At 47.5% G+C, this 16,503-nt stretch overlaps 1 protein-coding gene across 4 annotated transcripts in view; it reads left to right on the top strand.

Moving 5' to 3' along the window:
- The window catches only part of AGO2 (argonaute RISC catalytic component 2), a 517,474-nt gene that overhangs the window by 191,452 nt on the left and 309,519 nt on the right, over positions 1–16,503 (top strand). For 2 of the 4 annotated variants that reach the window (XM_069220804.1, XM_069220803.1), the window contains exon 10: positions 5,053–5,202. In XM_069220804.1, the coding sequence (XP_069076905.1) occupies positions 5,053–5,202 (150 nt within the window). The remainder of the gene's footprint in view (positions 1–5,052; positions 5,203–16,503) is intronic. The other 2 variants (XM_069220806.1, XM_069220805.1) reach the window with 1 other exon arrangement.

Below are 16,503 nucleotides of genomic sequence, written 5' to 3'. Positions count from 1 at the left end.
GAAAAGAGGACTCTAGTCTACGGAGGAGTATCAGCTCATCATAAACCTGTTGGAGCGGAGATCGATTCACTTGGCATTGAAAGTCTTCCTTCCATCAATGAGAGGCTGGTTCTGGTGCTCATGGGCAATACTTCTGCCATTTAGTATCAAACAGGTTGGGTGCAGTCGTGGGCCCTATGCTAAGAGAGACTGCATCTGTGGACATGGCTTGAATGACAGAACATTTTCCTGTTAGTGCAACACCTGGTGGGCTGCCTGACCGCTAGTGTGGACAAGCTTAACCGTCGCTGCCTGGCGTATCCTGGAGCATGAGCATCAGTACTTCTAATAAGGGTTGCTCCTTTAGTTGGGAGGATCTCCAGTTGCAAGAAGAGAGCCAGGTGCTCCATCTGAGTCTGCGCATGCTCCGCTGTCATGCATGGAGATTGAGCAGTAGCAGGTGACAGTTTCTGATCTTCCTGCAAAGTTTGTGAAGCTATATTGGCACCTAGGTGTCTGTAAACAAAGACTGTGTACGCCAGCAGTTGGGACAAGTTTGTGGCTTAGTGTGCTGAAAAGCGTGTTGGTACTTGTGAAGAAATAGGGTGTATCATATGGTCTGGTTTTGCAACCTTACCGTGTTACACACTCACCAACCCCTTTAGGGATCCTTAGGTTTAATTTGTCAAGCCCCAATCTCTACCTTTTGTGCCTGTGGCTGTGAGTAGCAAGGCTTACACAAAGGAAAAAAGTTTAAAATATTTAAGCAGGACTAAAACAGTTGAAGAGATCAACGTGACACCAGTTTATGAAAGTAGACTGCATTTTAATGTATTTTTAGACACCACATTGAAAAGGATCCACCGGAGATGTTTAATTTACAGGATATAGTAAATTACAGCATTTCACTCTCCCGCGAACAGGCTTTGGCAGAATCAACGAATTTGACACTTAGAAATGTTTTGAGCAAAAATTGGGCACGTTGTAATGCAGCTGGTTAGTGTAACTTGGGGTGACCAACTCCAGTAGGGAACCAGTCAGAGGAACCAGCAAGACCCTCAAACAATTGCCTCCACAGAAGAAGCAGTCTTCAGACACTCCCGGGTGCTTAGCCCCCAGTCTAATGGATTCTTACGGAGTGCTCCTGAGGCTGAGGATACAGAATGCTGAAAGATGGTCAAGGATGCTGTGGATGTGATGCGGTTATTGCTTGAAGGGTGTGGAGTTGGGGGGAAGACTTGGGGGCTCGTTCATGAAGGAGTCCTGGGCGCTGGGTTCGAAATCCCAGGAAATATCTGGTCTGGCCGAAGTCTAGTGGAATTAAATTGACTACCTGTTGTTCGGTGTAGCAGTCGCAACCAAATCCTTGTCTGGGATTAGCTTGCCTTCTCAGTGACCAGGTTGCACTCTGGCAGCTCTCCTGGATCCAGCAGACTTGGGTGCAACTTCAGGTCCTGGTCCCTGGTGCTGCCTGATGCCATGGAGCGGTGTTTCTGGAATTTTGACTACCACTCGCCATTAGCAGGCTTTTTCAGCAGTTGTATCCATGTACTGCAAACAGATCAGTCGACTCACCATTAGTCTCTTTGCTTTGGATGGGCTCTGGAGACAACTTGCCATTGAACAGGACACAGGAGGCACAGTCCCGCTCCTTTCCTAGCTGCCAAGTCCAGTCCATGTTGGTGCATCTTCTCTTTGCCAGGAACATAGTGCAGCAGTCAGTCCTCCTTCGGTCCTTCTTCCAGACCAGTTGTTCCCTATGTATGATCAAAAAATGCCCTCGGGTAGTATGTGACAGGTATCCAATGGGCTACCAGGTTCCCTCACTCCTGACAATCTCTTACTGGGAAGTGTGACATCTGGCTATCCTAAGCTGCACCATTCTGCCCACTCCCAACATGGCAGAACCCCTCTCCGTGTCCCTAGCCTAACCCAGACATGTGGCTACCAAGGGGGCTTGCACCCCCCTGGAAAACCTGTTTGCCAACTTGCTTCCCCTTCCTTGTCCCTAGTGCCAGCTTGTCTATCTAAACAGTAGAGCCACCCCTCTTAGGACATTTCAGAGTCATTACACCAGTACCTAGGAGTCAAAATGGGAAGCAAAAAAATGGGGGTAAAACTGCAAAAGGCCTGTTAACTTGCAGTCCCCTTTCTGCACCTTTGTCTGTTATGTTGTTTGCTTTATCTTAGGCCAAGCAAGGCTTTCCTTTGGACACAGTTCATGGATACCGTTCAGCCATTTTGGCTTGACATACCAATCCTATAGTAGCCAAACTAGATTCCTTCCTGGCTTCAATACTTTCACACACGCACACACTCAAAAACATTCACATATACTCTTTCACGCCCTCAGTCTTTTACACACACATGCACACGCATGCACACACAGTCACACACACTCGTACTACCACATTGATTTGATATATACGCATTCTTTATACACACTCGATGTCGTTGCAAAGTTCTGAGTTTCTTATAACAGCCAGCCATAAAAGGAGAGTGGTGAATAAGCTTTACTCTGACACAGACTAAAGACCTGGTCAGACTCAGGATTGACAAAACACTTTCTTACACCATGGGCAGGGACAGTAGTCCTATGCGCACTATGAGAGCACACTTAGTGCACTCCTGTGGGTCACGGGACAGGTCCTGAAATCCACATAGTCATGGAAGGGCCCTGACCTCTGCGTCAATGCTAGATTAGCGTGAAATAAAGTCAGGATTCCATATACAAACACAGTTGAACACTCAAGGCAGGCGAAAACACCCCTATACCATGCTGGGGAATCCCAACACACATTAGATTTTTGTTATTGTGGGATTTCGTTTATCATATTACTCCTTTGTTGTGAGGAGTAATGTGTTTAGATAGAGGTTGTGGCACACGGTTCCTTTACTATACAGAGGATGTCCCGACCTCTGCATGGAGTGCATACGAATAGATGGAGGAACAGGGGAAAATAGCCTCGAGCATCTGAGAAAAAAATATTGGCAACTGATGGGTGTTAGGCTTCCACAGCACTACTGAAAGGTAAGGTGGAAGGAAAAGCCAACATTGAATCAGGAGGGGGGTAAAGCTTTGGAAATAGGAGCCGAAGAGAGCCATCCTAGTCCTTCTGTCTCTCAGACCCTCCTGATTGATAACTCATATGCCTGATCATGGCCCAGCTTATTCCACTGCACGAAAGGGTGAAGTAAGAGAAAGCAAGTGATGCCTAATCAGCAGGAAGGACAGCTTTAAAACCAGAAAGCCCACACTGACTGTTCTGCAGCCTGAACCGAGTCCGTATGCGAACAAAAGGCTGCCAACAAGCTGACCAGGGAGGGTACAGATGTTTTCATATGAGAGCTTGCTATATCCAACACATACCACTTAGGCCACACCACCTACCTTTCTAGCCTATACGACTTAACCCACCTCCCATATTGTTCTCCTTTCCTTCCACAATCATCGGTTCCATCTGACTAGTCTTCCATCACCATGGTACTGTTATTTTTGATGAACACTCTAACACTGATGCTTCTAGGCCCTAAGAAGATGCAAAGCTAATGTACCCCAGGCGTTACGGGTCCCTCTTGTCCCCAGTCCTCCATCCACAACCACTAAAGCAACTAAACGGCATGCCAAACACCTCCCGTTTTCAGTCTCTTCCCCACCACATCCAAAAACACTGGAGCACCCAAATGGAATGTCAATTTGCACCTGACACCACTTTTCCAACGTAGAGATCAAGTATGCCAGCTGATTTCACAGACGTGACTCAGCACCCAATCCTGAGCCCGCGATCCTCCCCTGCAATAGCCAACAGATTGCCCGTATGATATTCTTAACCACTCCTAAAGCCTGCGTCTCAAAGTAGAGAGGTACGGGACAGGAACAGGCAAGGTGTGGCAGTCAGGATGCATGGTTAGCATAGACCCTATCTTTTTTTCACAAACGACCTTACCAAGGGAGCTGTGATGGTGGGCAAATACATTTGGGGAAATGTAGGCACGAGCCTGTGCGGATAAAGGGAGATGGTGTGCAGAGGGACAATCACACAATATTGAGCCCACCAATTTGAAGCGTACACCTTGCCCATAGATATCACCACTTATTAGTCCCCATCCAATTAGGCATCCATTCCCCTTATCGATCCTGTAGTGTTTCACATCTGATGCTCAGTCCTTCAGAGGCACTTGTGGAAAGACATACCATAGTCCCTCTCACACCTGTCACGTGTGCAAGAACTTCTGCAGATCAACTCACTCCCATTTTACTGCATCTTTCTGCATCCTGGTTAAACTGGGTGGCATTGAGTAAAGTGGAAATACAATGTGCAGTATGGACACCAGAACCACAGCTTTCTGAATATCTTTCCAGGATATCTGCGCTTAAGACAACATGCTTGATCTGCAAGGCACTAATGCCTAAAGTTACCATGCTGATGATCTTCAAAATGTTAAAATTGTAGCACTAAGTAAGAGAATAAAAGTAAAGTGTGGATATACAAGTTCTGACTTGAGAACAGAATTTAATCTTTAAACATATATCAACTTTTTTATGTGCTATATTGATGGGGCTTACTTGTTCCTTAAGAGGTCGCAGTAGTCTGGTCATGTCTGTGCACTCATTTGTGCTGTACGTTGCCATAAATGCTTTTCATTTTCTTCTATTGTTGTAGAAGGAGATTGATGATATAAGTAGACGCAAAATTAAGGGCAGCTAAGTCGAGTAAGCTTATGGCTTAAAAGCCTTGGTACAAAAACCTTCTTATAATGCATTTCAGTTCACCTTATTGTCAAATAATATTTTTTAGCTCCTTTTTAATTGGTATGATGTTTGGCAATTTCAGTTCCTGGGGAGTTTCTTTGATGTATTTACAAAACAATCTGATTTAATGGATATCAGAAAAACAGTGGTCAACAGATCAGCTAAAAAATTAAAAAGGATTCAGTGTTAGGCTGTTTGTACAGTCTCAAAACTAATTTTATATTTCTTTGCACGTGTAATTTGTTAGTGTTGTTTCTTGATAACTAACCCTTCTCATCACAGTGTATTCACCTCTTTATTTCCTTGTCTTTTCATTGCAGATGCGAAGTGCAAGTTTCAATACTGATCCTTATGTCAGAGAATTTGGAATATTGGTCAAAGATGATATGACTGATGTTACTGGTCGTGTCCTTCAACCTCCTTCAATCCTTTACGGAGGCAGGGTATGGGAAGAGCCAAATGCTCTATTGGTAGTGATCTCCAAGTTATTGCTTTCTACATGGTGTCTTGATGTGCTTGCTGTGTGTGATACATAGTTTTTTGTATGTGGTTAATGCTTCACACCTTACGGCAGGTCTCCCCCACAGTACAAAACAGTGAGAGTAAAGCACAGTTTGTTGGTAAAATTGTATAATTTGATTCAATTTTATTTCATTAAGGGGAAGTTTCAATTTCTAGTCCCATAAATTCTCTTGGATTCCTTCAATTAACATTTAACACAAAAGTAAATTGTATGACAACTAAATTATAGGATGGGAAAAAAATGAACCAAGTCAGTATATATCTGTCACCCAAACAGCCGATTGGGTGTGGGATATTGCAGCACAAAAATAATTATCATGGAATCTTATTTGATACTTTTAAATGTTAGAATAGTACAAGACATATTGCATAGGGAAATGGGTGATTTTCTTTTTTTTTGTTTTTTAAGTACTTTTTGTTTTGTGAACTACAAACAACACCTGATGGCTCATGCATGTATAAACAGTGCAGTAAAGTATAAAAAGCCAAGACTAGTGAAATAAGTATGATTCTTTTTACAAAGCCACAGTGTCTTTTTTTTTTTTTTTTTTACGTTGGATAGCTTTTTTTTTTTTTTTTTTTTACGTACCGAAAGTGATTCCTTCATTTTTTTCAGACATTTTTATGTTTACTCAGTCAGCTCCTACACTGATTCTTCCACCAAGGCACAAAAATCAATACACCATAACTATTCTGTTATTGTTGGCTCAGTGGCTGTGTGCGGCACTATCTGTCTTTGCCACTAAGTACCCAGTGTACAGTAACTTCTCATCTCTTCTGATGGCATCTGTAAAGAAATGGCTCCCTGTTGCAGTTACCCCCCACTTTTTGCCTGATACTGATGCTGACTTGACTGAGAAGTGTGCTGGGACCCTGCTAACCAGGCCCCAGCACCAGTGTTCTTTCACCTAAAATGTACCATTGTTTACACAATTGGCACAACCCTGGCACCCAGGTAAGTCCCTTGTAACTGGTACCCCTGGTACCAAGGGCCCTGATGCCAGGGAAGATCTCTAAGGGCTGCAGCATGTCTTATGCCACCCTAGGGACCCCTCACTCAGCACAGACATACTGCTTGCCAGCTTGTGTGTGCTAGTGGGGATAAAATGACTAAGTCGACATGGCACTCCCCTCAGGGTGCCATGCCAACCTCACACTGCCTGTGGCATAGGTAAGTCATCCCTCTAGCAGGCCTTACATCCCTAAGGCAGGGTGCACTATACCACAGGTGAGGGCATAGGTGCATGAGCACTATGCCCCTACAGTGTCTAAGCAAAACCTTAGACATTGTAAGTGCAGGGTAGCCATAAGAGTATATGGTCTGGGAGTCTGTCAAAAACGAACTCCACAGCTCCATAATGGCTACACTGAATACTGGGAAGTTTGGTACCAAACTTCTCAGAATAATATACCCACACTGATGCCAGTGTTGGATTTATTAAAAAATGCACACAGAGGGCATCTTAGAGATACCCCCTGTATTTTACCCAATTGTTCAGTGCAGGACTGACTGGTCTGTGCCAGCCTGCTGCTGAGAGACGAGTTTCTGACCCCATGCGGTGAGAGCCTTTGTGCTCTCTGAGGACAGAAACAAAGCCTGCTCTGGGTGGAGGTGCTTCACACCTCCCCCCTGCAGGAACTGTAACACCTAGCAGTGAGCTTCAAAGGCTCAAGCTTCGTGTTACAATGCCCCAGGGCACTCCAGCTAGTGGAGATGCCCGCCCCCTGGACCCAACCCCCACTTTTGGCGGCAAGTCCAGGAGAGATAATGAGAAAAACAAGGAGGAGTCACTGGCCAGTCAGGACAGCCCCTAAGGTGTCCTGAGCTGAGGTGACTCTGACTTTTAGAAATCCTCCATCTTGCAGATGGAGGATTCCCCCAATAGGATTAGGGATGTGCCCCCCTCCCCTCAAGGAGGAGGCACAAAGAGGGTGTAGCCACCCTCAAGGACAGTAGTTATTGGCTACTGCCCTCCCAGACCTAAACACACCCCTAAATTCAGTATTTGGGGGCTCCCCAGAACCTAGGAACTCAGATTCCTGCAACTTACAGAAGGAGAGGACTGCTGAGCTGAAAACCCCTGCAGAAGAAGAAAGAAGACACCAACTGCTTTGGCCCCAGTCCTACCGGCCTGTCTCCTGCCTTCCAAAGAAACCTGCTCCAGCGACTCTTTCCCCAGGACCAGCGACCTCTGAATCCTCAGAGGACTGCCCTGCTTCCAAGAGACCAAGAAACTCCTGAGAACAGCGGCTCTGTTCAACAAAGACTGCAACTTTGTATCCAAAGGAGCAGATTTAAAGACCCCTGCAATCCCCGCAAGAAGCGTGAGACTTGCAACACTGCACCCGGAGACCCCGACTCGACTGGTGAAGAAACAACACCTCAGGGAGGACCCTCCGGCGACTCCGAGACCGTGAGTAACCAAAGTTGTCCCCCCTGAGCCCCCACAGCGACGCCTGCAGAGGGAATCCCGAGGCTCCCCCTGACCGCGACTGCCTGACTCTGAAATCCCGACACCTGGAAAAGACCCTGCACCCGCAGCCCCCAGGACCTGAAGGATCGGAACTCCAGTACAGGAGTGACCCCCAGGAGGCCCTCTCCCTTGCCCAGGTGGTGGCTACCCCGAGGGCCCCCCCCCCCCTTCCCTGCCTGCACCGCTGAAGAGACCCCTTGGTCTCCCATTGAAATCTACAGGAAACCCGACGCTTGTTTACACACTGCACCCGGCCGCCCCCGCGCTGCTGAGGGTGTACTTTTTGTGTGGACTTGTGTGTCCCCCGGTGCCCTACAAAACCCCCCTAGTCTGCCCTCCGAAGACGCGGGTACTTACCTGCTGGCAGACTGGAACCGGGGCACCCCCTTCTCTCCATTGAAGCCTATGTGTTTTGGGCACTTCTTTGACCTCTGCACCTGACCGGCCCTGAGCTGCTGGTGTGGTAACTTTGGGGTTGCTCTGAACCCCCAACGATGGGCTACCTTGGACCCCAATTTGAACCCCGTAGGTGGTTTACTTACCTGCAAGAACTAACATTACTTTACCTCCCCCAGGAACTGTGAAAATTGCAGTGTGTCCACTTTTAAAACAGCTAAATGTGTTTTATGTTAAAAGTATATATGCTATTGTGATTATTCAAAGTTCCTAAAGTACTTACCTGCAATACCTTTCAAATGAGATATTACATATAGAATTTGAACCTGTGGTTCTTAAAATAAACTAAGAAAATATATTTTTTTATACAAAAACCTATTGGCTTGGAATTGTCTCTGAGTGTGTGTTCCTCATTTATTGCCTGTGTGTATGTACAACAAATGCTTAACACTACTCCTTTGATAAGCCTACTGCTCGACCACACTACCACAAAATAGAGCATTAGTATTATCTCTTTTTGCCACTATCTTACCTCTAAGGGGAACCCTTGGACTCTGTGCATGCTATTCCTTACTTTGAAATAGCCCATACAGAGCCAACTTCCTACAGCATCTGTAAGGAAATGCCTCCTTGGCATGGTTGCCCCCTGACTTTTTGCCTTTGCTGATGCTATGTTTACAATTGAAAGTGTGCTGAGGCCTGCTAACCAGGCCCCAGCACCAGTGTTCTTTCCCTAACCTGTACTTTTGTATCCACAATTGGCAGACCCTGGCATCCAGATAAGTCCCTTGTAACTGGTACCTCTAGTACCAAGGGCCCTGATGCCAAGGAAGGTCTCTAAGGGCTGCAGCATGTCTTATGCCACCCTGGAGACCTCTCACTCAGCACAGACACACTGCTTACCAGCTTGTGTGTGCTAGTGAGGACAAAACGAGTAAGTCGACATGGCACTCCCCTCAGGGTGCCATGCCAGCCTCTCACTGCCTATGCAGTATAGGTAAGACACCCCTCTAGCAGGCCTTACAGCCCTAAGGCAGGGTGCACTATACCATAGGTGAGGGTACCAGTGCATGAGCATGGTACCCCTACAGTGTCTAAACAAAACCTTAGACATTGTAAGTGCAGGGTAGCCATAAGAGTATATGGTCTGGGAGTCTGTCAAACACGAACTCCACAGCACCATAATGGCTACACTGAAAACTGGGAAGTTTGGTATCAAACTTCTCAGCACAATAAATGCACACTGATGCCAGTGTACATTTTATTGTAAAATACACCACAGAGGGCACCTTAGAGGTGCCCCCTGAAACTTAACCGACTATCTGTGTAGGCTGACTAGTTCTAGCAGCCTGCCACAAACCGAGACATGTTGCTGGCCCCATGGGGAGAGTGCCTTTGTCACTCTGAGGCCAGTAACAAAGCCTGCACTGGGTGGAGATGCTAACACCTCTCCCAGGCAGGAATTGTCACACCTGGCGGTGAGCCTCAAAGGCTCACCTCCTTTGTGCCAACCCAGCAGGACACTCCAGCTAGTGGAGTTGCCCGCCCCCTCCGGCCAGGCCCCACTTTTGGCGGCAAGGCCGGAGAAAATAACGAGAATAACAAGGAGGAGTCACTGGCCAGTCAGGACAGCCCCTAAGGTGTCCTGAGCTGAGGTGACTCTAACTTTTAGAAATCCTCCATCTTGCAGATGGAGGATTCCCCCAATAGGGTTAGGATTGTGACCCCCTCCCCTTGGGAGGAGGCACAAAGAGGGTGTACCCACCCTCAGGGCTAGTAGCCATTGGCTACTAACCCCCCAGACCTAAACACGCCCTTAAATTTAGTATTTAAGGGCTACCCTGAACCCTAGAAAATTAGATTCCTGCAACAAGAAGAAGGACTGCCCAGCTGAAAACCCCTGCAGCGGAAGACCAGAAGACGACAACTGCCTTGGCTCCAGAAACTCACCGGCCTGTCTCCTGCCTTCCAAAGATCCTGCTCCAGCGACGCCTTCCGAAGGGACCAGCGACCTCGACATCCTCTGGGGACTGCCCCTGCTTCGAAAAGACAAGAAACTCCCGAGGACAGCGGACCTGCTCCAAGAAAAGCTGCAACTTTGTTTCCAGCAGCTTCAAAGAACCCTGCAAGCTCCCCGCAAGAAGCGTGAGACTTGCAACACTGCACCCGGCGACCCCGACTCGGCTGGTGGAGATCCGACACCTCAGGAGGGACCCCAGGACTACTCTGATACTGTGAGTACCAAAACCTGTCCCCCCTGAGCCCCCACAGCGCCGCCTGCAGAGGGAATCCCGAGGCTTCCCCTGACCGCGACTCTTTGAACCTAAAGTCCCGACGCCTGGGAGAGACCCTGCACCCGCAGCCCCCAGGACCTGAAGGACCGGACTTTCACTGGAGAAGTGACCCCCAGGAGTCCCTCTCCCTTGCCCAAGTGGAGGTTTCCCCGAGGAATCCCCCCCTTGCCTGCCTGCAGCGCTGAAGAGATCCCGAGATCTCTCATAGACTAACATTGCGAACCCGACGCTTGTTTCTACACTACACCCGGCCGCCCCCGCGCCGCTGAGGGTGAAATTTCTGTGTGGACTCGTGTCCCCCCCGGTGCCCTACAAAACCCCCCTGGTCTGCCCTCCGAAGACGCGGGTACTTACCTGCCAGCAGACCGGAACCGGGGCACCCCCTTCTATCCATTCTAGCCTATGCGTTTTGGGCACCACTTTGAACTCTGCACCTGACCGGCCCTGAGCTGCTGGTGTGGTGACTTTGGGGTTGCTCTGAACCCCCAACGGTGGGCTACCTTGGACCGAGAACTAAGCCCTGTAAGTGTCTTACTTACCTGGTTAACCTAACAAATACTTACCTCCCCTAGGAACTGTGAAAATTGCACTAAGTGTCCACTTTTAAAACAGCTATTTGTCAATAACTTGAAAAGTATACATGCAATTTTTATGATTTGAAGTTCCTAAAGTACTTACCTGCAATACCTTTCGAAGGAGCTATTACATGTAGAATTTGAACCTGTGGTTCTTAAAATAAACTAAGAAAAGATATTTTTCTATATAAAAACCTATTGGCTGGATTTGTCTCTGAGTGTGTGTACCTCATTTATTGTCTATGTGTATGTACAACAAATGCTTAACACTACTCCTTGGATAAGCCTACTGCTCGACCACACTACCACAAAATAGAGCATTAGTATTATCTATTTTTACCACTATTTTACCTCTAAGGGGAACCCTTGGACTCTGTGCATGCTATTCCTTACTTTGAAATAGCACATACAGAGCCAACTTCCTACATTGGTGGATCAGCGGTGGGGTACAAGACTTTGCATTTGCTGGACTACTCAGCCAATACCTGATCACACGACAAATTCCAAAATTGTCATTAGAAATTGATTTTTGCAATTTGAAAAGTTTTCTAAATTCTTAAAAGTCCTGCTAGGGCCTTGTGTGTTAAGTCCCTGTTTAGCATTTCTTTTAGAGTTTAAAAGTTTGTAAAAGTTTGAATTAGATTCTAGAACCAGTTGTAGATTCTTAAAAAGTATTCCAACTTTTAGAAGCAAAATGTCTAGCACAGATGTGACTGTGGTGGAACTCGACACCACACCTTACCTCCATCTTAAGATGAGGGAGCTAAGGTCACTCTGTAAAATAAAGAAAATAACAATGGGCCCCAAACCTACCAAAATACAGCTCCAGGAGCTTTTGGCAGAGTTTGAAAAGGCCAACCCCTCTGAGGGTGGCAACTCAGAGGAAGAGGATAGTGACTTGGAGGACAATTCCCCCCTACCAGTCCTATCTAGGGAGAACAGGGTCCCTCAAACCCTGACTCCAAAAATAATAGTCAGAGATGCTGGTTCCCTCACAGGAGAGACCAACACCTCTGAAATCACTGAGGATAGCTCCAGTGAAGAGGACATCCAGTTAGCCAGGATGGCCAAAAGATTGGCTTTGGAAAGACAGATCCTAGCCATAGAGAGGGAAAGACAAGAGATGGGCCTAGGACCCATCAATGGTGGCAGCAACATAAATAGGGTCAGAGATTCTCCTGACATGTTGAAAATCCCTAAAGGGATTGTAACTAAATATGAAGATGGTGATGACATCACCAAATGGTTCACAGCTTTTGAGAGGGCTTGTGTAACCAGAAAAGTGAACAGATCTCACTGGGGTGCTCTCCTTTGGGAAATGTTCACAGGAAAGTGTAGGGATAGACTCCTCACACTCTCTGGACAAGATGCAGAATCCTATGACCTCATGAAGGGTACCCTGATTGAGGGCTTTGGATTCTCCACTGAGGAGTACAGGATTAGGTTCAGGGGGGCTCAAAAATCCTCGAGCCAGACCTGGGTTGACTTTGTTGACTACTCAGTGAAAACACTAGATGGTTGGATTCAAGGCAGTGGTGTAAGTAATTATGATGGGCTGTACAATTTATTTGTGAAAGAACACCTGTTAGGTAATTGTTTCAATGATAAACTGCATCAGCATCTGGTAGACCTAGGACCAATTTCTCCCCAAGAATTGGGAAAGAAGGCGGACCATTGGGTCAAGACAAGGGTGTCAAAGACTCCCCAGCAGAAGGGTGATGAGACAACCAAAATTAAAAATAGTAAAGAGTCTTCTACAGGCCCCCAAAAACCTGCACAGGAGGGTGGGCCCAGAGCCTCTTCACAAAACAATGGGTACAAGGGTAAAAACTTTGATCCCAAAAAGGCCTGGTGTCATAGCTGTAAACAGCATGGACACCAAACTGGAGACAAGGCCTGTCCCAAGAAAGGTTCCACTCCAAACTCCCATCCAGGTAACACTGGTATGGCTAGTCTCCAAGTGGGATCAACAGTGTGCCCAGAGCAAATCAGGGTCCACACTGAAGCTACTCTAGTTTCTGAGGGTGGGGTGGATTTAGCCACACTAGCTGTCTGGCCGCCTAACATGCAAAAATACAGACAGCAACTCTTAATTAATGGGACTAGAATAGAGGGCCTGAGGGATACAGGTGCCAGTGTCACCATGGTGACAGAGAAACTGGTTTCCCCTGGCCAATACCTGACTGGAAAAACTTACACAGTCACCAACGCTGACAATCAGAGAAAAGTACATCCCATGGCAATGGTTACTTTAGAATGGGGAGGGGTCAATGGCCTGAAACAGGTGGTGGTCTCCTCAAATATCCCAGTGGACTGTCTGCTTGGAAATGACCTGGAGTCCTCAGCATGGGCTGAGGTAGAGCTAAAAACCCATGCAGCAATGCTGGGTATCCCTGAACTGGTGTGTGTGAAAACAAGAGCACAATGCAAGGCACAGGGTGAAAAAGTAGAGCTGGAGTCTGGAAAAATGGCCCAGCCTACCAAGAGAACAGGAAAGTCAGTTGGGAACCCAACTGCAACACAGCAAAAGAAAGGGAACCTCTCTTCTCAGGAAGAAGTTCTGCCCTCTGAGGGAACTGAGCCTTTGGAGCTTGAACCTTATCAGGTTGAGCTCTTAGGCCCAGGGGGACCCTCAAGGGAAGAGCTGTGTAAGGGACAAGAAACCTGTCCCTCTCTTGAAGGCCTTAGGCAGCAAGCTGCTGAAGAGTCCAAAGGCAAGAAAAATGGAACACATAGGGTCTATTGGGAAGATGGGCTCCTGTACACTGAGGCCAGAGACCCCAAACCTGGTGCCACTAGGAGAGTGGTAGTGCCTCAGCTGTTCAGAGAGTTCATCCTAACATTGGCCCATGACATTCCCCTTGCTGGACATTTGGGACAAACCAAGACGTGGGAGAGGTTAGTCAACCACTTCTACTGGCCCAATATGTCCAGCATGGTTAAGGAGTTTTGCCTCTCCTGCCCCACCTGTCAAGCCAGTGGTAAGACAGGTGGGCATCCAAAGGCCCCCCTCATTCCACTTCCAGTGGTGGGGGTGCCCTTTGAAAGAGTGGGTGTGGACATAGTTGGTCCACTAGAACCTCCCACAGCCTCAGGAAATATGTATATCCTGGTAGTAGTGGATCATGCTACCAGGTATCCTGAAGCTATTCCCCTTAGGTCGACTACTGCCCCTGCAGTAGCCAAGGCCCTCATTGGTATCTTTACCAGAGTGGGTTTCCCTAAGGAGGTGGTGTCTGACAGAGGTACCAACTTCATGTCAGCATACCTAAAGCACATGTGGAATGAGTGTGGAGTGACTTATAAATTCACTACACCTTACCATCCACAAACTAATGGCTTAGTTGAGAGATTCAACAAGACATTAAAAGGCATGATCATGGGGCTCCCAGAAAAACTCAAAAGGAGATGGGATGTCCTCCTGCCATGTCTGCTTTTCGCTTACAGGGAGGTACCACAGAAGGGAGTAGGGTTCTCACCCTTTGAACTTCTGTTTGGTCATCCTGTAAGGGGACCACTTGCCCTTGTTAAAGAAGGCTGGGAGAGACCTCTCCATGAGCCTAAACAGGACATAGTGGACTATGTACTTGGCCTTCGCTCTAGAATGGCAGAGTACATGGAAAAGGCAACCAAAAACCTTGAGGCCAGCCAACAGCTCCAGAAGTTTTGGTATGACCAAAAGGCTGCACTGGTTGAGTTCCAACCAGGGCAGAAAGTCTGGGTTCTGGAGCCTGTGGCTCCCAGGGCACTCCAGGACAAATGGAGTGGCCCTTACCCAGTACTAGAGAGGAAGAGTCAGGTCACCTACTTGGTGGACCTGGGCACAAGCAGGAGCCCCAAAAGGGTGATCCATGTAAACCGCCTTAAGCTCTTCCACGACAGGGCGGATGTCAATCTGTTGATGGTAACAGATGAGGATCAGGAGGCAGAGAGTGAACCTCTCCCTGATCTTCTGTCATCAGACCCAAAAGATGGTACAGTAGATGGAGTGATCTACTCAGACACCCTCTCTGGCCAACAGCAAGCTGATTGTAGGAGAGTCCTACAACAGTTTCCTGAACTCTTCTCCTTAACCCCTGGTCAGACACACCTGTGTACCCATGATGTGGACACAGGAGACAGCATGCCTGTCAAGAACAAAATCTTTAGACAATCTGACCATGTTAAGGAAAGCATCAAGGTGGAAGTCCACAAGATGCTGGAATTGGGAGTAATTGAGCGCTCTGACAGCCCCTGGGCTAGCCCAGTGGTCTTAGTCCCCAAACCTCACACCAAAGATGGAAAGAAAGAGATGAGGTTTTGTGTGGACTACAGAGGGCTCAATTCTGTCACCAAGACAGATGCCCATCCAATTCCAAGAGCTGATGAGCTCATTGATAAATTAGGTGCTGCCAAATTTCTAAGTACCTTTGACTTGACAGCAGGGTACTGGCAAATAAAAATGGCACCTGGAGCAAAAGAAAAGACAGCATTCTCCACACCTGATGGGCATTATCAGTTTACTGTTATGCCCTTTGGTTTAAAGAATGCCCCTGCCACCTTCCAAAGGTTGGTGAATCAAGTCCTTGCTGGCTTGGAGTCCTTTAGCACAGCTTATCTTGATGATATTGCTGTCTTTAGCTCCACCTGGCAGGATCACCTGGTCCACCTGAGGAAGGTTTTGAAGGCTCTGCAATCTGCAGGCCTCTCTATCAAGGCATCCAAATGCCAGATAGGGCAGGGAACTGTGGTTTACTTGGGACACCTTGTAGGTGGAGGCCAAGTTCAGCCACTCCAACCCAAGATCCAGACTATTCTGGACTGGGTAGCTCCAAAAACCCAGACTCAAGTCAGGGCATTCCTTGGCTTGACTGGGTACTACAGGAGGTTTGTGAAGGGATATGGATCCATTGTGACAGCCCTCACTGAGCTCACCTCCAAGAAAATGCCCAAGAAAGTGAACTGGACTGTGGACTGCCAACAGGCCTTTGACACCCTGAAACAAGCAATGTGCTCAGCACCAGTTCTCAAAGCTCCAGATTATTCTAAGCAGTTCATTGTGCAGACTGATGCCTCTGAACATGGGATAGGGGCAGTTTTGTCCCAAACAAATGATGATGGCCTTGACCAGCCTGTTGCTTTCATTAGCAGGAGGTTACTCCCCAGGGAGCAGCGTTGGAGTGCCATTGAGAGGGAGGCCTTTGCTGTGGTTTGGTCCCTGAAGAAGCTGAGACCATACCTCTTTGGGACTCACTTCCTAGTTCAAACTGACCACAGACCTCTCAAATGGCTGATGCAAATGAAAGGTGAAAATCCTAAACTGTTGAGGTGGTCCATCTCCCTACAGGGAATGGACTTTATAGTGGAACACAGACCTGGGACTGCCCATGCCAATGCAGATGGCCTTTCCAGGTTCTTCCACTTAGAAAATGAAGACTCTCTTGGGAAAGGTTAGTCTCATCCTCTTTCGTTTGGGGGGGGGTTGTGTAAGGAAATGCCTCCTTGGCATGGTTGCCCCCTGACTTTTTGCC

This window comes from Pleurodeles waltl, chromosome 2_2 (genome assembly GCF_031143425.1).
Source record: "Pleurodeles waltl isolate 20211129_DDA chromosome 2_2, aPleWal1.hap1.20221129, whole genome shotgun sequence".
In the NCBI taxonomy this organism is placed as follows: Eukaryota; Metazoa; Chordata; class Amphibia; order Caudata; family Salamandridae; genus Pleurodeles; species Pleurodeles waltl.
This window is presented reverse-complemented; position numbering and strand designations above follow the sequence as displayed.